The 27,938-nt window shown below is 45.4% G+C and overlaps 1 protein-coding gene across 1 annotated transcript in view; it reads left to right on the top strand.

Annotated features, from left to right (window-relative positions):
• Positions 1–237: 237 nt before the first annotated feature.
• The window catches only part of dnah1 (dynein, axonemal, heavy chain 1), an 86,394-nt gene continuing 58,693 nt past the window's right edge, over positions 238–27,938 (top strand). The window contains exons 1-36 of the mRNA XM_063214981.1: positions 238–457; positions 640–712; positions 895–1,069; positions 1,634–1,790; positions 2,039–2,171; positions 2,481–2,639; positions 3,063–3,306; positions 3,441–3,598; positions 3,803–4,014; positions 4,792–4,941; positions 6,079–6,227; positions 8,217–8,367; positions 8,861–9,054; positions 9,615–9,840; positions 10,143–10,262; positions 12,101–12,183; positions 12,647–12,788; positions 13,869–14,024; positions 14,717–14,915; positions 15,693–15,802; positions 16,086–16,229; positions 16,617–16,829; positions 17,681–17,845; positions 18,148–18,269; positions 18,789–18,894; positions 19,211–19,390; positions 20,044–20,184; positions 20,390–20,553; positions 21,576–21,689; positions 22,099–22,287; positions 22,713–22,818; positions 23,551–23,664; positions 24,188–24,337; positions 25,296–25,382; positions 26,066–26,252; positions 27,162–27,253. Of these exons, the coding sequence (XP_063071051.1) occupies positions 263–457; positions 640–712; positions 895–1,069; positions 1,634–1,790; positions 2,039–2,171; positions 2,481–2,639; positions 3,063–3,306; positions 3,441–3,598; positions 3,803–4,014; positions 4,792–4,941; positions 6,079–6,227; positions 8,217–8,367; positions 8,861–9,054; positions 9,615–9,840; positions 10,143–10,262; positions 12,101–12,183; positions 12,647–12,788; positions 13,869–14,024; positions 14,717–14,915; positions 15,693–15,802; positions 16,086–16,229; positions 16,617–16,829; positions 17,681–17,845; positions 18,148–18,269; positions 18,789–18,894; positions 19,211–19,390; positions 20,044–20,184; positions 20,390–20,553; positions 21,576–21,689; positions 22,099–22,287; positions 22,713–22,818; positions 23,551–23,664; positions 24,188–24,337; positions 25,296–25,382; positions 26,066–26,252; positions 27,162–27,253 (5,460 nt within the window). The 5' untranslated portion in view covers positions 238–262. The remainder of the gene's footprint in view (positions 458–639; positions 713–894; positions 1,070–1,633; positions 1,791–2,038; positions 2,172–2,480; positions 2,640–3,062; positions 3,307–3,440; positions 3,599–3,802; positions 4,015–4,791; positions 4,942–6,078; positions 6,228–8,216; positions 8,368–8,860; positions 9,055–9,614; positions 9,841–10,142; positions 10,263–12,100; positions 12,184–12,646; positions 12,789–13,868; positions 14,025–14,716; positions 14,916–15,692; positions 15,803–16,085; positions 16,230–16,616; positions 16,830–17,680; positions 17,846–18,147; positions 18,270–18,788; positions 18,895–19,210; positions 19,391–20,043; positions 20,185–20,389; positions 20,554–21,575; positions 21,690–22,098; positions 22,288–22,712; positions 22,819–23,550; positions 23,665–24,187; positions 24,338–25,295; positions 25,383–26,065; positions 26,253–27,161; positions 27,254–27,938) is intronic.

Below are 27,938 nucleotides of genomic sequence, written 5' to 3'. Positions count from 1 at the left end.
CGCCGCTACTGTTTCCAAAGACACTTCAAACGCATCGTAGGCTAGTAACATAAGCAAACTTGCAAACTAGCAAACTTGTCTGATGTGCATGCAATATACTAGGTCAGTGTTCCGTTAGCATTTTTTGTATTGGCCAAACTTGAACGCTGAAAAGGAACACCCTAAACACGGATAGTAAAGTGAAGCAATTTTTGTGAACATAAGTTGACCATTTGAGGTTTCTTTTAAAAGGTGTAATGGCTCTTTGCTGAGCTGTGTGAGAATGGATTCAAGACTGGGGAAGAAAAGCGGTCCCCACCGACTTTCGCTGCCCAACATCCTCAATAGGCCTTCAGAGCTCAAACCTCCTGCGCATTCCACCTGGGGCAAACTTCCACCGGTCAGGAAATACCCTGTGATTGAGCAAAAGGGGTTCTACTCTGAACTAATTTCTTCATCAGCCAAACCTCGACTGAAGGTAAGAAAGGGGCAGGATAATGAAAGGCAGATGGACGTGAAAAATACTGTATTTTAACATTATTTCTGGCCACGTGCCTTGTCACGCACGTATGCCAGAGATAATACACAGATACCATTACAAAGTATCTTGTTGTATGCTGATGCTCGCATGCTACTTTGTAATCTTTCTCCCCCTTATAGTGTTATACACAGGGGCCCCAGACTGAGCAGAGTTTAGTGTGCCAAGCAGGATATGAATCAAACACTCCAAATGGTGAGCTGGTCTTTTTCTCTCAGTGTTTACCTTACTGCAGATGCCATGCAAAGCCTTGAGATCATTGTTTGGTGAATAAAACATGCCTCGGATTGGATCCACTGTGTGCTGAAATTGTATTCAGGTATAATTGCATTTCTTTCATTAATACCAACTTTCTGGCTATTGCTTTGTATTCCCAGTCAGGACTTTCCACACACCCGAGGATCTGCACAGCATCGTGGAGAAGGAGAAACATGGCCCAACCACTCAGCAGCTGCAGCAGACGGACTTCCCCGCATCGAGCTACACGGCCAAGGTGCAGCTGCCTTACCAGTGCCAAAGTGGACAGGTGCCCCGAAAGATTGAGATTGAAAGGTGAGGCAGACGTCAGAGTGAGATGTCACTCTCGGGAATGGACTGGCACCAAAAAAAGGTGTGCCCCCTCTAAATTGTGGGGCAGTCTCTAAGAAAACACAAAAAACCCTTGCAGCATCAGTCCCTGATACTGTCGGCCCACCAGGGAATGTCCTGTAACTTAATTCACATTACCAGTCCAGGCCTGATCATTTTGAGGGCCGGTCAATGATTATAATAATAAGTGACACCCTCATCCAGTAGATTGAATTGAGAATTGGCTTGCTCCCTTGCCAAGACCATGGGGTTCGAATAGATGCCCGGCTCACGGTCAACTAAGTGATGCACAAAAGAACACTGGTTAGTCACTCCCCCAGCCAGTTTTGGACTGGCTGAGATGCTGAGATTTCGGCCAGTAAGTGCGTCACAATAAGAGTGGCATATAAGCTTACTGCTAATGAATGTCGTGTGTGTCATCACAAGCAGTCTTATCCCAAAGAACCAGAGTGCCTCACTCCTGAAACACCATCTGGTCTGTTGAGGCGGTGCATTTCAGTAAGCTGTTTGGCGATCTGCTGTTTTCAGGAGGAGGCGAGAGTATCTTAAGATGGACATTGCGCAGCTGCTGGAAGAACAAGGCATTCAGTCCAACCTCCTGATCTCGAGACATCAGACGAATGTGGAGAGGAGAGCAACATCAGATGGTGGTTGGCCCACTGTGTCAAACTACTTACCCCTGGAGGTACTAAACCGGGTCCGCACTACCTTTTCATACTCATTAGTATGTGGTCACAGTAGAGGAATACAAGGTTATGTTCATTTATTTACTTCACATGGGCCAACTCACAGCAGTGTTTCACCAGTCAACTCATCTTCATCCACCCACGGCAGTAATATTTTGCATATGTTGTGAGCTAAGCCAAAGGACTTCAAGACACGATGTGAAATATTGCTTAAGATGGCATGATTATCCACTTTTTCTCTCCCTAGATATTTGACAATGAGGAGTATGACTGCCGTACTCCTCAAGACTGGATGGCTTTAGGCATTGAGCCAGGCTCTCACAAGAGGAAGCCTGTTCCCGCTAAAGCTCTGCTGCCCAACTTTGACAAAATTGGACAAGGCAAGTTTGTTTGTTCTTGAATCTTGGACCCCCATACGGCATGCAGTTGTGCCTTTTCCAAAAAAATACTTTGCATACCGTACTTGGTCAAAATGTATTTGGGGAAAATATAACTAAAACAAAAAACAAGTTGAAAAATGATAAATCTGTATAACGTAATTACTCGCCCCTCCCCTCCCACTGTTCACCATCCATTTGTCCCTTTGTCACTATATTTCTGCATCCATATGTTTTGTTCTACAATTGTTTATTTTATCATCTCATCTATTTCTACCCATTTCCTCCACTTCCTTTTTGTTGTTGTTGCAGACCTAAAAAATCCATCGGTAGTGTACTCTTGGCACTCAGTTGGGGTTTTAGAGTTCAACCCGAGCAAAAAGCTCTTCTTGGTGCACAAGGCCGACCGGAATGGCAGGGTGAGGGACGTCAATGGACGACCAGTAACTTTGAAGTCGAAATCGAAAGGCAAGCAACTCAACATTCACTTCCAAAAGCACTCAGCTATCTTACACTTTCCAGGCCAATTCAAATCAGCAGCCAGCTACATGTGCATTTCATTCTGTTGTGATACTGTATGGAGTGTAGGTTAAAAACCTTTCTACACGCCGACAAATTGTCTTCAGGATGAAGGAGGCATTTGCATGGCTTTGCATTGGTCTTGGGGTTGTTATCTTGTTGAAAGATATTGCAAAGCCAAACACATGTTTTGCAAAATCGTAAAAATCCTGTCTTTGATAGCCACGGCATAATTTCAGCTGTAAACAATTTGTCAGAGTGTAAAAAGTCACATGCAGCCACTCAGTAAGCATGTCCATGTGTTGCTGTTCAATGAAATGTTCCATCTCTCATCCCCTCGGCCATGATGTCACCCAGCATGTGACGGCTCGTCCCCGCTCCTCTGCGGCCAGTACTGGGTCCCCAGGATACAGGTGCAGTTCTGTGCCGAGGATCCGCGAGAGTTCGCCCAGAGGATCCTGTTCGCCCACCGCTGGAGACAGACCACAGAGGCCTTGCTGTTCTACCACCTGGCTGTGGACAACATGCCCCTGTGGGACGGCATGCCATCTCTCGGCCAGGACAGCCTGGCCCGCATCGAACGCCACACGCTCTCAACACCAGGCCTCAGGCTGAAGCTGTAAGAGAGAGCATCCCCCCCCCCTCCCATTTTAATTCCTGCCCACGTCTGAGCTGTTATGAAGCATTACGTTTGTCTGCCATTCCGTAAAACAATAATGTGTGTTCCAACGTTGTGCCTTTTGGATGCTGCAGGCTTCAGAAATGTGTGGTGCAGCTGGAGAAGGAGATTAATCTGGAGTTCAATCGCACCATGAACCGGATGGTTTTTGACAAAGTGGTGAAAGAGGACCCGGAGAACTTCTCCCACATCACCGTCCCTCAAAGAGAGCCGGAGTGCGTGCCTGAGCGAGGTTGGTTGGTTGTCATGGGAAAAGAATGTTCTAGAATTATTGGGCTGAAGATTGTGGTGGGGATAAACGTTAATCCATATATCAGAAAAGGGGTGTGGGGGGCAATAAAATTAGCCAGTGTTTGGATAGTACAGCCCTCTTTTTGGTGTCCTGTTTTGAAAAATACATTCCCATGCCTCCCATGCCATTTTATGCAACCTGCAGGATTTGTGGATATCCCCTCGTATCCTTTTGAGAAGAACCGTGCAGCCTTCACCTTCAACACGCTCCTGACTAAGCCGGAGGTGATCTTGGCGCTGTCTAAAGTGCAGGCCGAGTGCGACAGGGTGGCCACCATGAGCCTGTTCCACCTCACCTTCACCAAGGTGCTACGGCTCGAGGAGTTTGAGCTGGCTCAGTCACAGACGCACGCACAGGTACCGTACACTACACAAGCACACATGACAAGGGCACACATGACATACACACACACACACACACACACACACACACACACACACATACACGCATACACACACACACACACACACACACACACACACACACACACACACACACACACACACACACACACACACACACACACACACACACACACACACACACTCAGACAATGGAGGAGTTTGAGCTGGCTCAGTCACAGACACACTGGGAGGTATGGTACTACACGAGCACACAAACAAGGGCACGTACACACACACATACCTGTACACACACACTCAAACACACACGCACAGGTACCATACTTTATGCTACTGACTCAAGCAAACCAAACATGCTACAACAGTCATCAGAGTTGAATAATGGAGTTTGAGCAGGCTCAGTCACAGACGCACGCACAGGTACCGTACTTAATGCCAACAACAAACAAGCCAGCATTTAAGAGACACGTACAGAGGCGAATGCACACACGTGCATAATAACCACACAGGAGGCATTGAATGAATGAAGCATTTTAGGTTATGCGCTTAAACTAACTGTGGTGAGGGTTTTTTTTTTTTGCTTTGTTTTTTTTTGGGGGGGGGGGGTAACAATGTTTTTTGTGTGGTTGTGTGTACTTCAGGGTGTTTGTGTTGTGTTTGCTTGATGGTATTCTTGAGGGCGTCTCAAATTCCACTGCATGTTTTATCTTTTTAGTAATTCTGTGCATGTGACAAATAAAACTCGTTTGTGCTCTTCTTGTGCTTGTGCAGGTCCAGCTGTTCCTGTGCGACTCGTGGGTGACCACTCTGTGCAACAGCATCCGCTCCAGCCTGCGGGACGTGGCCAGCGGCTGGTTCTGCCTGAAGGAGTCGCGCTGGGAGGTGTACCGCATGTCCAAGATGTGCTGCTTCATGTCGCAGGTATGCAGAAGTGGCAAAAGTAAAAGTAGTGGTTTAAAAAAAAAAACGGCCCTAGCCCTGCCGTGGCGAAACGGTAGGGCACTTGTCTACCATGCGGCTGACCCGGGTTTGATTCCCGGCCCGGGTCCTTGGCCAACACCTCCCCGTCTCTCTCCCCATTTGCTTCCTGTGCACCTCTCACATTGTCCTATCAAATAAAGTCGAAAAAGACACACAAAAAAAATGGCCCTGCCAGAATTGCCTTCCAATGCAGGAAGTTCTGTTCAGTTCAGTCAGAGACGTTCTAAAGGGAGAGCTAAAAAAATCCTCTGTTCAGTTCAGTTCAGTTCAGTTTACTTTATTGGTACCTGTAGCTAAACTGGTTTTGCAGCTCAAGAGAGAGAAGGGTGTCCTTAAATGAAAGCTACAAACACGACACATGTCACATGAAATCTAAAGCATATCTAAAACCTAAATCTAAAATGTGCAATCTTATGTACAGTATACAATATACACAAGAATCAATAGTACAGGGACAGTGCTGACATATAACATTAACAACTCTCTCTCTCTCACACACAAGCGCGCGCGCACATGCGTGCACGCACACACGCACACACACACACACACACACACACACACACACACACACACACACACACACACACACACACACACACACACACACACATTTTTAAGTCGTCCTCTTCAGTTTGCCCAAGTTAGCATGCTTCCCGCCGACATGTTTGTCTGAAAATCTATGCTGACATAAAAAATGTTGTATTCCTCCTCTTGCGGTGTAAATGTTTTTCATCTTTGAGTACCAACAATAATACGATACACAATGTCTCCTGCGGTATGTAAGGTCACATTTTCTTAAGGGAAGTTTTTGTTTTTCCCATAACGCCTGTTTGGGTATGTTAGCCAAAAGTTACATGTGGCAATTTCTGACAGTAGACCGCAAAAATCAGAAGGTCTGTTTTTTTGTCTTATCCTACATGACCCCTTGAAGAGTTCAGTTAGTTGTTACTATACAGTGTATCTACCTCATTAGGATAGGTGCAATAACTGGTTTAATAACTATGTAATATCAGGTACTACTGTGTACTGTTGTACTTACATCATGCATTTTTTCACTTCCTATTGGTACTGGTGCAGGTGCGCTACAGCCTGCAGGACTCTCTACGCTTCCTGGTGCAAGACTCCCTGACCAACCTGACACGCTTCCTCCTGGACACCTGCCAGAGCGTGCTGCGCTGCCCGCCCGACATGGAGTGGGGGCCCGACCTCATCAACAGCCCTTACAAGTAAGTCGCCCAAACACCTTTAAAAAAAATAATTATATTGTCCTGCCGTGGGCCGTGGCCTAATAGTAGGGCACTGGGTTACTACGCCGGCAAACCAGGTTCGATTCCGGCTCGGGTCATTTACGATCGTTCCCCGTCTCTCTCTCCCGACTTGTTTCCTGTCTCTCCTCAGCTGTCCTATTACAAAATAAAGGCAAAATGCCCTAAAAAGAAAAAACTCACCCGAACACCTTCAAAAAATAATATATATAATACATATATTAAAAAAATACATATTTAAAAAAATATAAAAAGGTATGCATATGTATTTTTGGGCTATTTTAAGGCCTTTATCGATAGGACAGTGTGAGAGGGTGACAGTAAACTAGTGGAAGAGAGATAGGTCTCTCTCTCCGGTAGTCAAACCTGTGTCCCCAGATTAACAGTACATTACCTTAGCCCACTGAACCCCGGAGCCCCATCCCAAACACTGTGTTTTGGGGGAATCTTTTGTGCCTTCATTGGACAGGATAGAGAAGAACAGACAGAAAATGTGGGAGAGAAATATGGAGTTGATAATGGAATAAACCAGTGGTATATTCAAGCACTTAGTATTTAAAAGGTTGAAAAGCCTTAATTGATTTGGCTACGGGATCAAAATCGCCGGTGTCTATCAGCCCTGTGACCTTAATCAGGCTGTGTTACAGAGCAGCCATTTGTTTTGAACATTTTCGAGTGTAGCAAGTTTTCCAATTCCTTGTCTTTAAGCTTTATTTCCTGTTTGAAAAAGTTGTTTGCCAACTTTTTGCTCTGCCTGTCTTGACGGACTCTGCTGTAAATGGGTGTTGAAGCATGCTCTACCACATGTATTTTGATGATGAAGAGTAATGTCAGTTTACTAAAGCAAAACAGTCATAATTGACATGCGTAGTCTAGCTGTAATGAAATATTTCTCGTTATTTTATTTGTTATTTGAGCAAAATTGCTGTAGACAACCCCTTCTGGGAGCAAAAAAACAGCTGGAGAAAAAAAGCATAGATGTATTGTGCTGTGTTCTGTAATGGCTCTGGTTCCTGTCAAATCATCTAGCCACCAGTCTACCACAGAAAGAAAGGCACCACAGGGGCTGACAGAGTTATTAGGGATCTGGCAAACAAACAATGTTGACAGAGACTGAGAGATGAAGGACCTCAGTGCCAAAGAAATGATGTACTGTATAGCACACGCTCCTTTAGGGGAGCATTGCATGTTTATGTGGTTATGCGGAGGCCTATGGCTAGTTCTCTCTAAGGCTAAAACATGTTTAGCGAATCGTGTTGTCATTGCTTTTTGTTCTTGTTAAGCCTGTGGTCTGCCGGCCTTCTGCTGGGATAGTTTTGAGTGTGTGTTTTGAGATTAGGGTCTTGTGCTAAATGGCATGCGATCCTCTCTTATGCCCTTTTGTCTCATGGCACCTTATCAGAAAGAAACAGCCGAAAATATCCTGGATAACATTAGGGGAAAAATAGTGAGATCTTGCCAACATGGTGTTGTGACATTTAGATCTGTGCAAGTCAAACATGTGTTATCTTTGATCTCGTGCTCTTCCCTGTCATGTGTTTGTATCCCGTTAACATTATCCAATTGGGAGTGTGCACACACATTTGGCCAGATGTGCTGCTCTCTGCTAGCTTTATGCATGTTTATGATTAGAACTTCTGTCACATCCCTGTCCCACTCCATTAAACATCATTTCAGGCCTTTTGCCTATTGGATTTGTACCAATCAAGCCGTTCCACCATTTGGTTCTAGTTTCCCTACATCAAAGGAGGATGTTTATTTATTTAGTTACGGTTTGGATTTCGGCTTTGAAATGTAGTTTTCTGCAACTATGTGTCGTTTTCGTTTTCCGTCAGTGTTATTACCACTGTTTTCATCCCTTTCTAGCCGCATTATAGCGTGTAGTGCCGTGTAGTGATGCGTTACGTTTTCTGTGTGTGTAGTAGTGATTACTGTTGTGCTTGCTGACAGGCCCAAGAAGAGCCCACTGTTTCTGGTGGACTTGGTCCTGGACCAAGCCGGTGTCCACTACAGCACGCCACTGGAGAACGTTGAGACTTCTCTAATAAGCCTCTTCGACAAAGGCATTCTCTCCACTCACAACGTTCCCCAGTTAGATAAGGTGAGACAATATTATGGCCTGAGGATAAGATGGCAGCGGTTCTAACTGCTCCTATTTAGTTAGGTCTTCTACTATAGGTGACCATCATGCTCATTTTGTCGTCACCTTTCTAGAATCTAGAATCAGAATGACAATCTCCATTGTTGTTATAATGGCATATTATATATTATAAATAATAGCAATTGTATCTCATATTAATTCAATCTCATATTACTGCACATATTACAAGTGTAAATCTTTCTAGTTATTAGTTAATTATCATGACTTACAAAGTAAAAGCAGGGAGAGGACAAAAAACTTGCTTCATGGTTGACAGGGAAAAGCTATGTATTTATTTTAAATAAATGTATTTACTTGCCATGTGCTACACAGTAAAAAGAAATGCAGTGTTATTTCAAAACTGAGAGTGTTGATTTAACATCTTATCTAGAGTGTATTTGGGCCTATAGTACTCTCTAAGTGTCAAATCAACACTGCATGTTTTGCTGTGTAGTTTGTGATGAAGGAGATGTTCATTTGTGGCACGCCGCTGCTGGAGTCGGTGGGCCTGCTGGAGCCGGCGGTGGCGGAGCTGAGGGAGCGGGTGAGGCACGCACTGCGGCAGGCCGCCATCCCGCTCAGGGCCTACGCGCGCCAGTACGAGTGCCACCTGGAGCTCCACAACTCTGACATCGACACCTTCCTCCGGTGCGCTACCTATCCGGCAGCTATGTTTACATCACGTCACGACCCCTCTGGGGACCTGATTGGTGGCTAGTAGTTTGAAAGTAGTTCCGGGCGGGAAAAATGAAAAACTTCAGCACCATTCCATACCAAAGCATTGCATGGAAGTACAATACATTACACTGCATAGCATTACATAAACACCACATTTTATTGTCACTACACTTAACAGATGCTTTCATCCAAAGTTATTTAGAAAAAAAGGGTGTAAACTACTTATAGTTCAGAGGAGTAGATGTGTGCACATCCCGATGGGCCAGGTGAAGGACAATGAGAGTAAATCCAAGTGAAAAAGAAGGCCGCGACACTGCTTGTCTACTATGTATTTAATAGAGCAACGTTTCGACCTTCAGGTCTTCAAGACCTGAAGACCTGAAGGTCGAAACGTTGCTCTATTAAATACACAGTAGACAAGCAGTGTCGCGGACTTCTTTTTCACTTGTAAACTACTTATAGACATGTAGGGAAACAGACTAAACAATGCCAGGTTTATCGCTTAACCATGCTGTTGGACTACTCCCCAGGGCCCACAGCCAGCCGGAGCAGACGCCGCAGGAGGTGAAGCGGGAGGTGGAGGAGCACCTGAAGGAGAAGGAGGTGTTGGACCAGACGCTGCCCGCCTCCATCGTCATCGGGCCCTTCCTCGTCAGTGTGGAGATGGTCCGCCAGACGCTCTCCAAGAAGCGCCGTGCCCTGGCCAACGCCGTCATCGAGAAGCTGGCCACCAAGCTTGGCAAACAAGTGGAAGATGTGAGCTGAGCAACACAGCAACGTTTTAGTGTGTGTGTGTGTGTGTGTGTGTGTGTGTGTGTGTGTGTGTGTGTGTGTGTGTGTGTGTGTGTGTGTGTGTGTGTGTGTGTGTGTGTGTGTGTGTGTGAGCGTACTTATATAGGGTCAGGTGGGGCTGCACTTTGGGACTATTTTTCATCTGTGTAAAGAACCACATGTAAACTGTGTGTGTGTGTGTGTGTGTGTGTGTGTGTGTGTGTGTGTGTGTGTGTGTGTGTGTGTGTGCGTGTGTGCGTGTGTGTGTGTGTGTGTGTGTGTTGAAGGCCTGTGAGGTGTGTAAGTCCATCAGCAGGAAGCTGCACGTGAGGCCCAACAGCATTGAGGAGCTGACGGAGCAGAGAGAGTGGATGAAGCAGATCCCAGATCAGCTGAAGGCTCACGAGGTACACTACTCTGCTAACTACAGCACTACACACGATAGGGACTGCATGCTACACCCCTGCCCTGTTACTGCGCCAATAGACTAAGAGTGACATGAGCCATTCCCGTGATGGAAGTAATTGAGTCGGTCGACAAAAGTGATTCAAGCGACTAGAGGTGATTTGTGTGATTTGAGTGACAGTTTGTAGTTGAACTTGAGCTAATATTGTGCAAATTAGCTATGATGTGGTTCGGCGACAGCCGCCACAACCAATGGCAATGTTGGAATGCTTGCATTCTGCTTTTAACGGACATACTCAGTCGCTTCTGTCGCTCGCATTGCTTGCTGCACATTCCAGCGATTCTCTGTTGATTGATCTCGTCGCGGCCGATGTGTTCGCCCGGTTAGGCACCGCGTGTTAAAGCAAGACCGCACAATATCTGGAAATAAGCTCATTTTGCGCCTCCCTTTGAGTTATAGTATAGTTTAGTTTAACTTTTGTCCTGAACCTCCAACTCTTCTCTGGTGGTGTCTGGTGATGTTACTTCCAGTTCCATTGGGACCCGCTTGCTTCTAGCTGGTCCCATACGATTCAATTATACAGCATAGTTTGAAGCCAGTTTCAGAGAACAGCTGAAAGCACAGGAGAAAAAAAGGGTATGGACATGGTCTGGTATTGGCTTTAAAGGTACACTGTGCAGGAAATGGTCAAAAAAAGTACTGCAACTATGCTCCTCATTGAAACTGGGCTGCCTATTGCCGAATTTGATCTTTTCATGAAAGTATGGCCCAAGTACAGTCGTTTTTGTAGCTAAAAATGGCTGTTTCTGGAAATTCAAAATGGCGGACCATGGAGAAGATCCCACTTTTCATGTATGAAAAGTGCAATTTTTCCAGTCATGATGAATACTTTGAATTTGATGGTGGTGGTAAGTATTCATGAAAAAGGTAACATTAGTGAACGGGTAGCATGGATTCTGGAAATAAACAACTAAAAATCTTGCACAGTGTACAGTGTGTCAATTATGTGTTAGTTTGTTAGTTTCAGTTTTCAGATGAAGGTCTTCAAGACTGGCTTTAATAATTATAAATTCTGTAAGTCAAATAAATGTAGTGTAATAAATGTGCCTGAATGCCAAGGAACTGTCTGCGCATTATATAATCTAGAATGAACGAATGAATGAATGAATGAATGAATGAATGAATGAATGAATGAATGAATGAATGAATGAATAGATAAATACAATCTGGGGACATTCGCAGTTCTGCTGTCAGTATCACTAAAATAAACAATATGTTAGCCACAGGAAGTACTGTATGTGCTTCAACTGCAATAGACAACGAAACAATTGGAAACAATTGTCTCAGAAATATGTGGACTTCTGGTTACCTTTCACAGGAAGGTTATGCATAACTCTGATTATGCTCATGAATTATGAATCATGCCATCTTGATTTTACATCACTTAACTGTATACAAGCCGACAACAAGATGTTCATTTCTTTTGTTTGACCTGTGCATCACTGAAGTATTTCAGTTGCCTGTCTCTGAAGGTCTTGCCCTGGAGTGATGTCCAGGAGTTATGTCCCTGATGTCTCGCTAACATTTTTTGTTTCTTTTTCCGTTCATTTTGCTGATGTGGGTAGAGTGAAGTTCTATCTGGTAAGAGCGGCGCCCCACCCAAATCGCATGCTTTCAACAAGAAACTTCATAGTTTGCATGATTTGACCCAGTTGTTTTTTTTCTGTTGCATGTGTTTTGTGTTTACTTGGTGCTATTTAATGCACTTCAGGGCGAGTTAAGTTCTGTAGTAGATGCACTCAAAGTCCCCTTTGTGTTTTAAACTTTGTTCTTTTGCAGGAAGTGCTGTCCAAAGCCATGAGTGACTATGAATTGATTGATGACTTTTTCTACAACCTCTCCAATGACGATTTCAATGCTAAGTAAGGCACTCAAATTGACACTGGCATAGTATTTAGTATTTTTGACAATCTTTGCAAAGGTTAATTTATGATGACATTACACAACAGTCTTTTTTTTCAAATAGTCATCATGTTTTGTAAATTTAGTCATAGAACAAACAATGTACGTACATTTTGATGAAAAATAGAGATCAATGGTGAACAGCTCTTTCTAGTCAAGATGGAGCAACTCTTACTCTTACGAACTTAGATGTTCATCCCATGATTCTTCTTGACAGGACTTCATTGCTTCAAAGCCTTTAACATCGGGCCCTGTCGAAAATTGTTGCTGATTAACTGAGAGCTTAGAGTGTGTGTGTTTGTGTGTTTATGTGTATGTATATGTGTGTGTGTATGCACATGTGTGTCTGTACTCGCTGTATGTGTGCATGTACGTGTGCATATGCGTGTGTGCGTGTGGATGTGTGTGTGTTCTATTGTGAAGGTGGACGGCCATGGCCTGGCCCCACAAGATCGAGAAGCAGTTGGAGACGGTGGAGGAGCAGCACGTGGAGGACGAGGAGCGCTTTCACAAGATCCAGCTGGTCGACCAGAACAACTTCCAGGACCGCCTCGAGTCCCTGCAAGTGAGTCCAACACCCTGGACAACATTATTATTTCACCAATACATTCAATGTAATGAAAGCCCAAGTCCCCCACCCCCTCCTCCCTGAGCCTGAGACAAGTGACCCCTTTGTCCCCCCGTCTGTAGATTTCCCTGCCACCCGTCCGCTCCCATGCTGGCAGTCGCGTGAGCCTCCGAGCGACCAGCAGCATCTGTGCCATTTTTACAGTTACAGCATTATAGCCACAGGGAGCCGTTACGGGAAATCCACTGGCCAGTGTGTGTGTGTGTGTGTGTGTGTGTGTGTGTGTGTGTGTGTGTGTGTGTGTGTGTGTGTGTGTGTGTGTGTGTGTGTGTGTGTGTGTGTGTGTGTGTGTGTGTGTGTGTGTGTGTGTGTGTGTCCTCCCCTCTCCTCCTGTTGCCTTCTTCCTGCCCTCTTGTGGCTGCTTTGGGGAGTCTGTTCCCTTCCCGCTCCTGTTTCCTGTGTGCGTGTCTGACATTGTAGCAGGCACAGCCAATGCAGCACAGTCTTTCCCTTTACCAGTTCATGAAGAATCTGCATGTGTTTCACCTGAAATGCATGACAATCAATGGAACAACCCCTATATACAGGAAGAATCACTTTTGCACAGCTATCTTTGTTTTTATATATTTATTAATTTTATTTCAGACACATATTGTACATATTATAAACATGAGATACATACAGTATTGCATCATATATTGATCAACTTTACTATCAGTCCACCACAAATTGGATTGCGTTGGCTTGATTATATGATTATGCCATTTCAATTTATTGTGAAAAACAACTTTAATGCCTGCATAATTCCCAGTAAGATATGATAATACATAGGGGAAAACAAAACATCATCAATTGTACTTATAAGCTACTCTTAAATTACATTCACCAGAGTGCAAAACATCTATTTAATCGTCCTGTGATCACTTGTGGCTTGATGCTAATGCTCCCATTGATGATATGCACATTCATGAATAATGCTTGGAAATACTGCAAATATGTAAAAATCATAAAGGGGTGAGCTATTCCTTTAAACTTAGGGTTGTGCATCTAACCTGGTCTTCTGTTGTTCTCTCTCAGATGCTGGTGGCTGGATTTTCTGGCTACACGGATGTGGCCCGGGCCCACGAGGTGGCCAACGAGGTACGGCGTGTCACCAAGCAGCTGAAGGAGTCCCAGGCCATGGCCACCCTGTACAACAGCCGCGAGCGCATGTTCAACATCCCCGTCACCAATGTAAGACTTCATGCCAGGCTTCCAGGCAACGCAGACGCACCTAGCAACATTGTAGTATTTCATTGATATAACTATAATGAGCGTCAAAATGCAAAAGTCATTAACTTACTTCAAGTTTCAAAGTAGCTCACAAGATCAGCTGCTTTTTGTGCAGCGCCTCTATACATTTTAGAAATAAAGACTCTTTAATAGTGTTTTATGTACAGATACAGACCTCTGTCACTGTACTGATTAACCTATTTTAGCCTGATGCTGCGTATATACGTTGTTTGACCTTTGGTGCCTGAAGCAACATATGCAGTACGCGGCATTCGGGCTCTTAAGATTTGAGCTTTTCTTTTTAAAATGTGGGTATGTTAGAGCTGATGAATGAACACATTCTAATGCAAGATAAGGGTCCTAGCTTTTAAATGCAGCTTATTTCATGTTTTTATATGCTTCGGCGGCTGAGATATTTAGGTTTTAATAGGCAAAGGGCATCTTATCCCAAAAAGGGCTAGGCGTTCAGCAGGCATATTTTTTGCAGGTGCCTTAGGCTTAAATGGGTTAATAAAGGTGTGGAAGCCCAAAAATGTCTTTAAAATGTAAAAAGGCATCCCGCCATCTTGTCTCTGTCCTGTGCACCCCATGTGGTGTTGTATATCACGATCAGCTGATCCATGGCTTCTCTCCTGTCGTCCTCTACAATGTAGTATGACCGTCTGGCGAAGCTGACGCGGGACTTCCAGCCATTCGGCGACCTGTGGACCACCACGTCTGATTGGCTGCGCTGGCAGGAGAGCTGGATGACCGACCCGCTGTCCACCATCGACCCCGAGCAGCTGGAGAGAAACGTCAACGAAGCCTTCAAGGTCATGCACAAGTGTGTCAAGCAGTTCAAGGACATCCCAGGTGAGGGGGTGTGGTTTATTTATGTACTGCATTTGACTGCACAGAGAGGCGAGTGTTTGTATAAAATCTTGAATATGATTTCATATAACCGTTCCATTAATTGGTTATTAACAGTATCCACTTATATGGTTTATAAATGCACTGTGCTTACTGAATGTTTCCAGTGCTTGGCATTCGTAATATGGGGGTGGGGAGGTTGCGGAAATATCCTTAGGTGTAAGGCCCGGGATATGCTTGTGACTTAAATCGTGACCAGAGCACTATCTATTCATGATACTGGAGGTATCGTTAAGGGGGCAGATAGCACTCACTATTTTCCCATCATTGTTTGACTCTACCGCGACTTTCAGTTTGGAAGATCTCCTTGTGGTTGTGATAATATTGTACCATGTGAACGTGTCTGCGTACCCTGTGTCAGTTGTTGTACAGTGCGCAAAATTGGCATAGAATATGCATGGCAATGCGTTCATGCATGAAATGTGCACACAGCAGGCATATCCTGGGCCTAAAGGGAGATCCCAGCAGAGAAAGTTTGGGAACTACTGATTTACTGTATGTGGAGGCACAACACAGCAAGGCCTCTTCACTGGTACTTACAAGCATTTTATGAAGACATTTATCCCTCATTCTTGTTCTTGGATGAATTAGGACATTGTCAATTGCAAAATCACCTGTGGTCTATGTCACTGTTTTTTTGTTTAGACTGTCTTCTTTTTTGTGTACCTGTCCTTTTTCTGTCCCATATGAACTATGTTTCGCCTCGTCTCCTCTCTCCAGCCTGTTGTGACGTGGCGATGGAGATCAGGGCCAAGATCGAGGACTTCCGGCCGTTCATCCCCCTCATCCAGGGCCTGCGCAACCCCGGCATGCGCAGTCGCCATTGGCAGGTGCCGTCTGAGTAGTACTCTTGTGTTTTTCTCAAAAAAGTTTGTACACTCCGTAGTATTTTTTTTTGATGTTCTTTTCTTCAGTTTATTTAGTTATTGGCAGGAGATGACATTTTGACCTTGCGATCTTCCTCAGATTCCACCAATGAGTAAATAAACTGAATGCTACTAAATGCATTAAACTAGTTTCACAAACCTGAAATCTACTGTACCTTACACACTTTCCCTGGAGTTTGGTGCTCTACCTCACACTCACTCTCTCAAAAAAAAAAAAATCCAACAGGTTCTGTCGGAGCATATTAACATGGACGTGAAGCCCAAGGCCAACCTGACCTTCTCGCGCTGCCTGGACATGGGCCTGCAGAACCACGTCAAGGACATCGCCATGGTGGCCGAAGTGGCCGGGAAGGAGTACGCCATCGAGCAGGTGAGCCCCCTGACAGCCCCTTCACACACAACGCCAATGGCAAGGTTGCAGAAATGGTCCGGTCTGTTTGTGCACTTTAAAAAAACAAAAAAGTGTCAATTCAACACTTAGGCCCTCTACACATCAGTTCTGACAGCACTGAGGAGCACTTTCGCTTCTGACACAATTCCGACCCCCGCACACAATTTTGCAATTTTGAGCCACAGCAGGGCCAGAGAGTCAATTTAACATTCAGGGGAAGAAAGGAATCACTGGAGCATCTTCAGATGTGGAAGTGGAGTCTTGGCGCTTGCCAAGATTGTGAAGTGCAGGAGTGCGGAGGATATCTCTCTTTGCTTAGTCAATTTAACATCTTATAATCTTCCATTCCTCCACTCCCGCTCTAAGGCTCTGGACAAGATGGAGCAGGAGTGGTCGACGGTGGCCTTTGACGTGCTGCCGTATAAGGAGACGGGCACCTACATCCTGAAGAGCCCAGACGAGGCCTCCCAGCTCCTGGACGACCACATCGTCATGACGCAGAGCATGTCCTTCTCCCCCTACAAGAAGCCCTTCGAGACCCGCATCACCACCTGGGAGAGCAAGCTCAGGACCACGCAGGTCGGTATACCTACATGGGTTTACCGTTTGCAAATAATCCCTGGCTGCACGACCCTGGCTGCGCACTGTTCAAACTCTGACTGTTGGAAACTGCTGTCGGTCAAAAAATGAGCTCACATAGTTGGCTGCTTAGCATCCTCTTGCCCCTCTTCACAATATGAATGTTTGTAAACGAAAAACCTATGTATTCATTAACCCCTTTGCGTTATAACCTTATGGTCACCAAAAGTGGAATGACCAAGTGTTAATCTGTTACTCAGGGCTCTTGGAAATGTCATGGCAATATTGTTATGATGTAGTTGAGACTTGTTTTTAAGCAAAGAGTGGCAGATGCATCTGCACATTGAGGCTACCACTTTACAATGTGCATACAAACACACAATGTACGTACTACTGCATATACAGTACGTATACAGCACACATACATACAGTATACATAATACACAATAATGAGCACTGTCTATGTCCATACTGTCTTATGTCCATGTATGAGTACTGTCTATGTCTATACTGTCTATGTCCTTACCTAGATTAGTCTATGTCTGCATGGGAAAGCAAGAAACGTAATTTCAAATTCTTTGTATGACCAGTGCATGTAAAGAAATTGACAATAAAACCAACTTGACTTGACTTGACATACACTGGATATAAATATTCATTCATTCATTCATTCATTCATTCATTCATTCATTCATTCATTCACCCATCCATCCATCCAACCTTACCACCATTTAGTCTTTAAATCAATTCAGACTTTAATTTTTGATTCAAGGATTGATTGATTTGTTGATTATGTCCGCTACTTAGCTGTTCCCATACTCTTCCTTCCTTCCTTCCTTCCTTCCTTGCAGGATGTGCTGGAGGAGTGGCTGACGTGCCAGCGCTCGTGGCTCTACCTGGAGCCCATCTTCAGCTCGGACGACATCAACCGGCAGCTCCCCGTGGAGGGCAAGCGGTACCAGACCATGGAGCGCACCTGGAGGAAGGTCATGAAGATGGCCAACGACAATCGCCAGGTGACTTGGCGGTTAACCCTTTTGCGCAGAGCCTCTGTTATGGCCCAACTTTGTAACCAAAATTGTAACAATCAAGTCGTAATCTCATACTTCTGGCTCTCTGTATTGTCATATCAATGTCGTTATGATGTAGTTGAGTCTTTTCAGCAAAGAGTGGACGGGCCTGCAGAAAGAGACCGTGCAACATTTACTGTATGTCATTCTGCTATTGTAGCAATTGTGAAAATGGGTGAGTGTGTGTGTGTGTGTATGTGAATGCGTGCGTGTGTGTGTGCATGGGTGTGTATGTTGCATGAGTTCAGGTAATAGAGGTGTGCCCGGACCCTCGGCTGTTGGAGAATCTGAAAGACTGCAACAAGCTGTTGGAGATGGTGCAGAAGGGCCTGAGCGAGTATCTGGAGACCAAGCGCGGATCCTTCCCCAGGTACAGTGCAGTAGACTCCCTCACCACTGGTGGCAGGTGGACAGCAGATGAAAGCCAACGCATATATTTAACACCTGCACTATATCTAAATAATATCTTTTACTCATTTTTGACTAAGGCTAAGGCCGGCCGCACACCGGCTCCGACAAAGTGCGGCGCACTTTTGCTTCCGACAGAATTCGGACCCCCAAACCCAATTTCACACGAACATTGCATTGATAGTCAATGGGCGGCGCTGACAAAATAGAACTCGTCTCTAATTGCTATCCGACATCGGTGAATGTCCACGGACATCGGCGCCAGTGTGCGTGGTTCTATTGAAAACAATGGAATCGAATTTTAGCTGAGCAGTGCGCAGCACTTTGTCGGAGCCGGTGTGCGGAAGCCCTTAGGCTCCCATCCTGACCTGGAGGTGTTGACAGGAGACTTTCATGTCTGAGTGTGTGTGTGTGTGTTTGTGTGTGTGTGTGTGTGTGCGCGTGCGTGCGTGCATGCATGCGTTTTTTCTTTAATATTTAGATTCTACTTCCTGTCTGACGATGAACTCCTAGAGATCTTGTCCCAGACAAAAGACCCGACCGCTGTGCAGCCTCACCTGCGTAAATGCTTTGAGAACATCACGAAGGTACGTCTGTCCTCTGTTGCCCCCCCTGCTGCTAGACAACGGCTTACATGAAAAATAAGACAATTCACCACCTTTATAAACCCTAGCCAACGATTTCAACTGCATTAAGCCCCAAAATAGTGGCATACCCCTTTAATGTATTACTAAAGGCCAGTGTGTAATTTTGTAAGAGTGTAGTTCTATGGTCACAAGGTCTTTTCAATCACTATTAACAGTGTTCCACAATCGGAACAGTGTGCATTACAGTATGGGGCTACGGTTTATCTGAAGGTCTGACTCTGACCACCCGCTCGTACTGTACTTTCCGCTCCAACAGCTGCAGTTCCAGTCGGACCTGCTGATCACGCACATGTACTCCGGAGAGGGCGAGGAGGTGAAGCTGGAGATCCCGGTGCAGCCGTCGGGCAACGTGGAGGACTGGCTGAAGGAGGTGGAGACCTCCATGAAGGCCAGCTTGAGGAGCAACATCAAGCTCTCGCTGGAGGCCTATCCACAGGTCAGATGGCCAATGAATCCCAGTCTGATCTCACGCACGCACATCCAATTTCTTTTAGCCGGGTGCAGGGTCAAAATGTAAAGTTCATGTAAGGCAAGGAAGATCCACACACTGAGCTCTCTTTTAGTCCTTTTACTTTTGTGATGTTTTGGGCCATCGTGGGAAAAAAACATCACAAAAATAATCTACAAAAGCGCGCAAGAGAGCTCACCTCCGCCTTCTGGTGGACAGTAACACACACACACACACACACACACACACACACACACACACACACACACACACACACACACACACACACACACACACACACACACACACACACACACACACACACACACACACACACACACACACACACTGTGAACGAATATACAGTACATATGAACAAGCAACAAACTCAGATGATCACATAACCTCCTTACTTATTACAAGGCAAATTATTACCTTGGAGTTAATGAAAAGGATCAAAAGGGAGCTCATTGGTGTGGGGGTCTTCCTTGCTTCACAGACTGCTCATGAAAACAAGAGGCATTGCTGTGATGGCAACCTAGCACCTTGGAATACCTCCCAACACCCTATATAATCACCATATAATCATAGCTCGTCAATTTGTGCAAACATGTTTTTCTTTGCTGCTCATTTCCTCCCAGAAACCCCGTACTGAGTGGGTCCTGTCCTGGCCAGGCCAGGTGGTCATCGCTGGCTGCCAGACCTTCTGGACCACTGAAGTGTCCGAGTCCCTGGAGAAAGGGGATCTGGCCAGCCGCCTCTACCCTCAGCTGCAGGTTCAGGTGCGGTTGCACTGTGTGTCTCACAAGCCAGCTAAAAAACAGGCTTCTGGCACTTTTAAGATGCTCTAAGGCTGTGTGCAATCACTGTATGCCTGTGTATGTGTACATCTATTTGAGTGGACTTTCTTGTCTACCGCTAAATTTGTCATCTTGTGTGCTCGCTTGTGTGCTTTGCGCGTCTGTGTGTTGGTTTGTGCATCCGTAGCTGACCGATCTAGTGCAGCTGGTGCGTGGTGGTCTGTCTAAGATGCAGAGGGCTGTGCTGTCGGCCCTCATCGTCATCGAGGTGCACGCCAAAGATGTGGCCGCCAAGCTGGTGGAGGAGGAGGTGTCCAGCGTGCACGACTTCGAGTGGATCAGTCAGCTCAGGTGACAGCAGTGCACCACCTTCCGACAAACAGGCTGCGTACCATTACTGTAGTAGTAAACGGCCTCCTTACCACTAGCTACCACTTAGCGCCCTGACCAGTTAGCTTCTATGTAGAAAGCCAGCCAATAGAAAGCACAGTTCAGACGTACTACAATGCTTCCTTTTGCTTGACCCAAGTTACCACCGTTTGCCTACTTCAAGTATGACCGGATATACAGTAGAAAGTCATCCAGGTACCGTTTGCTTACTTGTTGAGCCTACTAAGGTATTAAAACATACTACATAGTCGATTCCTTATTTTTTTTGGCTACTACAGTATATAGAAAGGCAGTAGGCAGTTTCGGATTCAGCCACAGACACGTACCACAGGGCAGTGTTTCACAACCTTTATTGTTTTTAACCACCAAAGCCTTTTTTTAAAGCACGAGTATCCCTTTGTGTACCCAATGTAACTATGCTCCATACATCTGTTACATACATACATACATACCTACATTTTCCTCCAGCCAGTGTGCTCACATACTGATGCATTGATGCAAGTACCCTTAGTTGGGAATTTCTGCCACAGGGGATCAGTGTGTTTGCAACATGGCCTAATCCGATTAGGAATAAGAGAGGGATTTATGGAATAAGGATGGAGGAATGTACTCACCAGACACACACTTCAGAACACACATCTGTACCGTAAGCCTGTTGTTTTGTCAGAGCAGCTAGTTAAACGCTAATCTACCAATGCAGTTCTATGGTGACCTGGCCAGGCGCAATCCAACAACAACATTTGTCTTTCACACTGTCATTCATCATGAAACAAAGCAATTTAACAATACTAATGTGATGGAACAAAAAGGTAAATCATGATTACTCACATTAGTATTGTAAAGTTGCTTGGAAGATTGTCTGTACCTTTACTTATTACTTTCAGTTTTCCCTTGTTCTTGAAGGCTGAATCAGCATTGTATTATGGTGAAGCTCTAACATGTATGAATAAATAGAAGACTACGTGTGTGTGCTTGGTGTGCAGGTATTACTGGGCCAAGGAGGACCTGTACATCCGAGCGGTGAATGCTGAGTTCCTCTATGGTTACGAGTACCTGGGCAACTCTGGACGTCTGGTCATCACCCCTCTTACAGACAGGTACCGCCAGGGCCAGAGGGAAGCCTTTTTAACGATACATGTTCCCCAATCTATGCTTTCTAGCGACTTTTGAGACTTGTAGTCTAACGTAACCCGAAGGAGCAACTCTACTTTGTTGTCAGTCCATGTCAAAATAATCTAATTCATGTTGAAGTTTTAGTGGGTCCTGTTGGTATGTTCTACAGTGCTATTTATGGCAGAATGTGTAATAGGCCCAGTTATCTGGACATGAAGTCATTCAAATATGTAACCTGACTTTAAGGGACAAAAGATGGAAATTAGCCTCATGGCTATAATCTTGTGTATTTAGCATTTTTGTTTAAATGCTGGTAATATATGCTGTCCCTTTTTAAATAAATAAACTTGAAACTTGAAACTTGACATTTGGGTTATTGTGGTGGGCCACCAGGTGCTACCTGACGCTGACCGGGGCCCTTCATCTGAAGTTTGGCGGGGCCCCAGCTGGCCCTGCAGGCACTGGCAAGACGGAGACCACCAAGGACCTGGGCAAAGCCCTGGCCATCCAGACGGTGGTCTTCAACTGCTCCGACCAGCTGGACTTCATGGCCATGGGCAAGTTCCTCAAGGGCCTGGCCAGGTTAGAGCTGCACTCTGGAAGTGTCCGTGTGTGTGTGTGTCCGTCCGTGTGTGTGTCCGTGTGTGTGTGTGTGTGTGTGTGTGTGTGTGTGTGTGTGTGTGTGTGTGTGTGTGTGTGTGTGTGTGTGTGTGTGTGTGTGTGTGTGTGTGTGTGTGTGTGTGTGTGTGTGTGTGTGTGTGTTCGTGCATGTGTGTTTGCGTGAATGTGTGTTTGCATGAATGTGTATAGTGTATGTGTGCATGTCAGGATTTTAATTACTGCTTCTATATGAAGAATTTTCAGAACTCTACATCATATGTGAGTCTGGCTGTATAACTGTCAAACATGTCAAATCTGCAACTGTGATCCTACTGTAATGAGCTTGTGATGTTCCTCCGTGGAGGTGAACCTACAGTAGTAAGTAGTAATCCTGTGTAATGCCACAGCTCTGGAGCCTGGGCGTGTTTCGATGAGTTCAATCGCATTGACGTGGAGGTGTTGTCTGTGGTGGCCCAGCAGATCACCACCATCCAGAAAGCCCAGCAGCAGAGGGTGAGCTCAGGGCACGCACATGGACACGCACGCACACACACACACACACACACAGCCCATATATGTGCAGTGCATCTTAGGGAACACCCACCTCCCACGCACATACACAGATGCACAAAGACACAACACTGTATCTGCGCCAGCCAGCCAGCCAGCCAGCCAGTACACATACATTACAGGCATGCCAATGATTCCTGTCTTCCATCTACACATTCTCCCTCTATCTCCCTCTCACCACTCACTGGTCGCCCCTGGGGGGCCTGGGAGAAGTGGGCATGGGAGGTACCCAGGGCAACCAAAGGGCACCTAAGGGCACAGGGGCCCCCCTGCCCCCAGACAGACCTTCCTTTATCCCGCTTAAATGGCCAATGCCAAAAGGTCCTCCTCAGTGCCATAAATAAAATGTGTCTGTCACACAACAGAGGAACTGCTGTCCCTTAATATGTAATGTATTGCCGTGTGGGTCTGTTGGCACGGAGAAATAGTGCTGATATTGTACTATACTTTTACTGTTTGTCTGTGCTAATTGTTTTTATTTGTGTACTGCTTATGGAGTTATACCAAAGGAACTAGCAATGTATTAATAATGTGTGTGTGTGTGTGTGTGTGTGTGTGTGTGTGTGTGTGTGTGTGTGTGTGTGTGTGTCTGTGTCTGTGTCTGTGTGTGTGTGTGTCTGTGTGTGTGTCTGTGTGTGTCTGTGTCTGTGTCTGTATGTCTGTGTGTGCGTCAAGGCGGAGAGGTTTGTGTTTGAAGGGGCAGAGATTCCTCTGGTGCCGTCCTGTGCTGTCTTCATCACCATGAACCCCGGATACGCTGGCCGCACGGAGCTGCCCGATAACCTGAAGGTGAATGTGGACGCACAATGAGTTCATACAGAGCAGAGAGTGCACTGTAAAACACACACTATCACACACACACTACTAATTCTGTTCAGATGTTATGTAGCTGTGGTTTGTCTTGTCTCTTGTGGTTTTATTGTAATATAACTTTTTTAAGCCGCCTTCTTCGCCAGGACTCCCTGGCAGACGAGTAAGTCAATGGGACTTTCCTGGTTAAATAAAGGTTAAATATATATATATATTTTTAAACTATCTCACACAAGGGTTTCGATGTAATGTACGCATTTTAACTCTGAAATAGTCTTTTGTCTTGGTTCGTTGCTTCAGGTGTCCAAAGACCACCTCAATCAACCAAAGACTCTTAGTTTCCAACTTAGTTAATAGACAGCCTCAAATCGTCAAGATAGCAGTAGCTTTATTCACTAACCCAATGTTCAGGGGGTTTCTGAGATATTCCTCTATTACAGTCGGTGCCTGGGCGACTGCGCTGGCCTAGTTCACCACTGTGTGTTTCCTTGCGTACGTCCAGGCTCTGTTCCGGCCGGTGGCCATGATGGTGCCGGACTATGCCATGATTGCCGAGATCTCCCTCTACTCTTTTGGCTTCAGCGACGCCAAAGTCCTGTCCAAGAAGATCACCAGCACCTTCAAACTCTCCTCCGAGCAGCTCAGCTCTCAGGTACTGTACTGTAGGACATAAACAAGCAGGATGCCAAGGCACTCTTTTTTTACTTGTTTAAGTTGAAACATGATCAAAAAATTCAAGGTAACAACTAGCAACGGGTGCAGAATATCAAAAAACGTAAATCAGAAAAAGGAGAAAAAATATTCGCACACCGTAAAAGCTCCCTTGTCGTGATTTTAATGTGTAAAATGGCACAACGTTTCGACCAGCAAGGTCTTCGTCAGGTTTTTTTCTCCTTTTTCTCATTTAAGTCTAAACATGAACTTGCATTTACTGTATATTAATACGGTTTTATTCTTGAAGAGTGCCTCGGCATCCTGCTTGTTTATATCTTCTATGTCTCAGCACCTTCAAACCACCACCTGTGTTACTACTTGAACGACGCCACAACCCTACAGTCCTCTTTCTCCTTTACTATACTATAGGCTTGGCATGTCACCATCCTAGCCATGTGGCATCGACATATTAGTGCTAAGGTTGAATCTAGACTCAGGACCCAACATTGAGTCACTTCTTCCTTAATAATCACTCGACTCTATCTGTGTACTATTAAATGTTTTGAACAAATTGTAATGGCGCTGCATGGTAGCCAAGCTGAAGCCAGCTTGCTCATTTGTGGCATTAGTAAACTCTTGTAGTCTGAAAATGTTTTGTGGATTTAAAAACACATTGTTTTATTATTTCAATTTGACTAAAACATTTTAATTCCATCAGTATCTGATTTATTTGTGAGACGTTTCGCAGAGGTATAGAAATAGAAGTACTCTCACTGATGATTTGACATAGTTTATACACCAGTTGCTTCACTGTTCCTAATGAGGTAGACACACTGTAAGAGCACTTTTTTAGATGCATGATGTTCATTATGTCTTGAGGTTATATTAAATATTCAAGTTCTTCTGTTTATTACTTGTACTTTTACTTAATATACCTCTGCTGATTTGTGCCATAGGACCACTATGACTTTGGCATGAGAGCCGTGAAGACAGTGATCTCTGCTGCAGGAAACCTGAAAAGGGAAAACCCGGACATGAATGAGGTCAGTCCAGGGCAAGGGTGTGCCTGTGTGTGTGTGTGTGTGTGTGTGTGTGTGTGTGTGTGTGTGTGTGTGTGTGTGTGTGTGTGTGTGTGTGTGTGTGTGTGTGTGTGTGTGTGTGTGTGTGTGTGTGTGTGTGTGTGTGTGTGTGTGTGTGTGTGTGTGTGTGTGTGTGTGTGTGTGATACGTACATGACATGCATGTGTCTGCCCAACACATGCTTCAGTTTTGGGTGTAAAAAAGGGGAATTCTGGCCTTTCCCATATGAGCATTCCATTCCACTGAGTTCCCCAGGGTCCTGAAGACGATTGGCTGTGTGTGTGTGTGTGTGTGTGTGTCTGTCTGTCTGTCTGTCTGTCTGTCTGTCTGTCTGTCTGTCTGTCTGTCTGTCTGTGTCTGCTGCACAGTTATCACTTGGCTTGACAAAGCGTGTGTGTGTGTGTGTGTGTGTGTGTGTGTGTGTGTGTGTGTGTGTGTGTGTGTGTGTGTGTGTGTGTGTGTGTGTGTCTGTGTGTGGCATGAATGGTGTGTGCATGTCAGTGTTTTAATTGCAGCTTCTAGTGATTAACAAAGAACCTTCGGAACTACACCTATATGACTATACTTGCATGTGTGGTGTGTATGTGTGGTGTGCGTGCATGCGTGCTTGTACTGTGTGTGTGTGCATCAACCTTCCCCCTTGACAGGAGCTGATCTGCTTGCGTGCCATCCGGGACGTGAACGTGCCCAAGTTCCTGCAGGACGACCTGAAGCTCTTCAGCGGCATCGTGTCCGACCTCTTCCCCAAGATCAAAGAGGAGCCCATCGACTACGGCACCCTGGAGGAGTCAATCCGCAACGTCTGCGCCAAGAAGTGTCTGAAGGATGTGGACGGTGAGTGGTGAAGGGGGGATTATTATGGCCCGATTATTGTATTAAGTTAGCGTTCGCTCGCTCGCTCGAGCCCCTGTCAAATCCTCTCCTCCTCAAACGATGCTTGAAGCGCCTGCGTCAGTAATCAGTTGTGAAAGGGGAGGTGCAGTGCCACACTTGGCAGACACATGGGCCATAAATGGGCAAATGCTCCTAGAGATTCAGGTTTGAGTGCGGCAGGGGTTATCTCCCAGCCCGACCCCATCCCTCTCTCCCTCTCTCTCTCCCTCTCTCTCTCTCTCTCGCTCTCTCTCTCTCTCTCTCTCTCTCTCTCTCTCCCTCGTGCGCTCTCTCTCTCTCTTTCTCTCTCTCTCTCTCTCTCTCTCTCTCTCTCTCTCTCTCTCTCTCTTTCTCTTTCTCTCTCTCTTTCTCTTTCTCTCTCTCTCTCTCTCTCTCTCTCTCTCTCTCTCTCTCTTTCTCTCTCTCTTTCTCTTTCTCTCTCTCTCTCTCTCTCTCTCTCTTTCTCTCTCTCCCACTTGTGTGCTGTCTGTCCATATCTTCACTCTTTCACCCATGAAGTCACAAAAAAGCTCGAAAATACAGTCATAGCAACATGAAACATTGCTCCCACTGTTCCCACTCTGAAATTACATACAGCTAAGCTTTCTGTAGACAGGCAACATGAGGCAAGCCAGGCTCCCAGAACCTAAGACATAATGAGGGCATTCTGTGTCTCAAACTAACAAAAATGTCAAATTTGCAGAGGAGACACACAAACACGCACACAGTCTACACAGTCCAATATGTATGTACATACAGTAATTGGTTCAGTTTGGTTTGGCATGGTTTCAAGCATAATGTATGACACTCCAAGAGTTGACATCACATCACTACCATAGCCTTTAACATGAGCGTTGTCCCACCCGACAGGTTACATCACCAAATGCATCCAGCTTTACGAGACCACGGTGGTACGCCATGGCCTCATGTTAGTAGGACCGTCCGGCTCGGGCAAAACCAAGGTCAGCCCTCATCACCTCAGCTCTAACCTAACCACACCATGACTTTTTTCACAGACAAGACGCACTGCGTCATAGGACGCACTTCATAACTAATGTCATAATTTCATAACTAATGCTGTTGTTGTTAGGAATGCACAAAAAATAACATGCGTGGCCGAATACACGCAATATCAAACGTTGCCGAATATCACTAGCGTTTTCGAGCAGTTTCTTAAAGTAGGCTATGACATGAAGCCAACATTAAATTGTACGCATGTTCTTTGAAAGAAAACAAATGTTTAAACACATTTAATGTAGGCTATTCAGCAAAAGATTCATAGAACATTGAAAAAGAATCGCCTGGTATTTCAGGAGTCGCGACCCTCATCTCTCCTCGAGATCTGCTCCGTGTCTCTCCCTCCCCTCCCTCCCTCCCACACACACACGCGCAGGCACAGCGTCGGCCACCCGTGCCCTTTTTTAACAGGAGTAGCCTACTTTTCAGTGCAATCCTGGCTGGAAAAAACATTGTTGCCCATTCATCCATGACGAAGACACTTAGGCAGTCATGAAATAGGCCTAGAGGTAGTGTTGTCGCACAATAGCAAACATCTTTCTCTGACGTGACGATGCATTTTCGCGGAACTTCTGAACTCCGCTTTCATAAACCTACCCGACGGTTGTTGTCTGATCTTTTTTCAATGTT

Source organism: Engraulis encrasicolus, chromosome 14 (assembly GCF_034702125.1).
Source record: "Engraulis encrasicolus isolate BLACKSEA-1 chromosome 14, IST_EnEncr_1.0, whole genome shotgun sequence".
Taxonomy (NCBI): domain Eukaryota; kingdom Metazoa; phylum Chordata; class Actinopteri; order Clupeiformes; family Engraulidae; genus Engraulis; species Engraulis encrasicolus.
The sequence above is the reverse complement of the archived record's forward strand: the minus strand, read 5'-3'. Positions and strand labels throughout refer to the sequence as shown.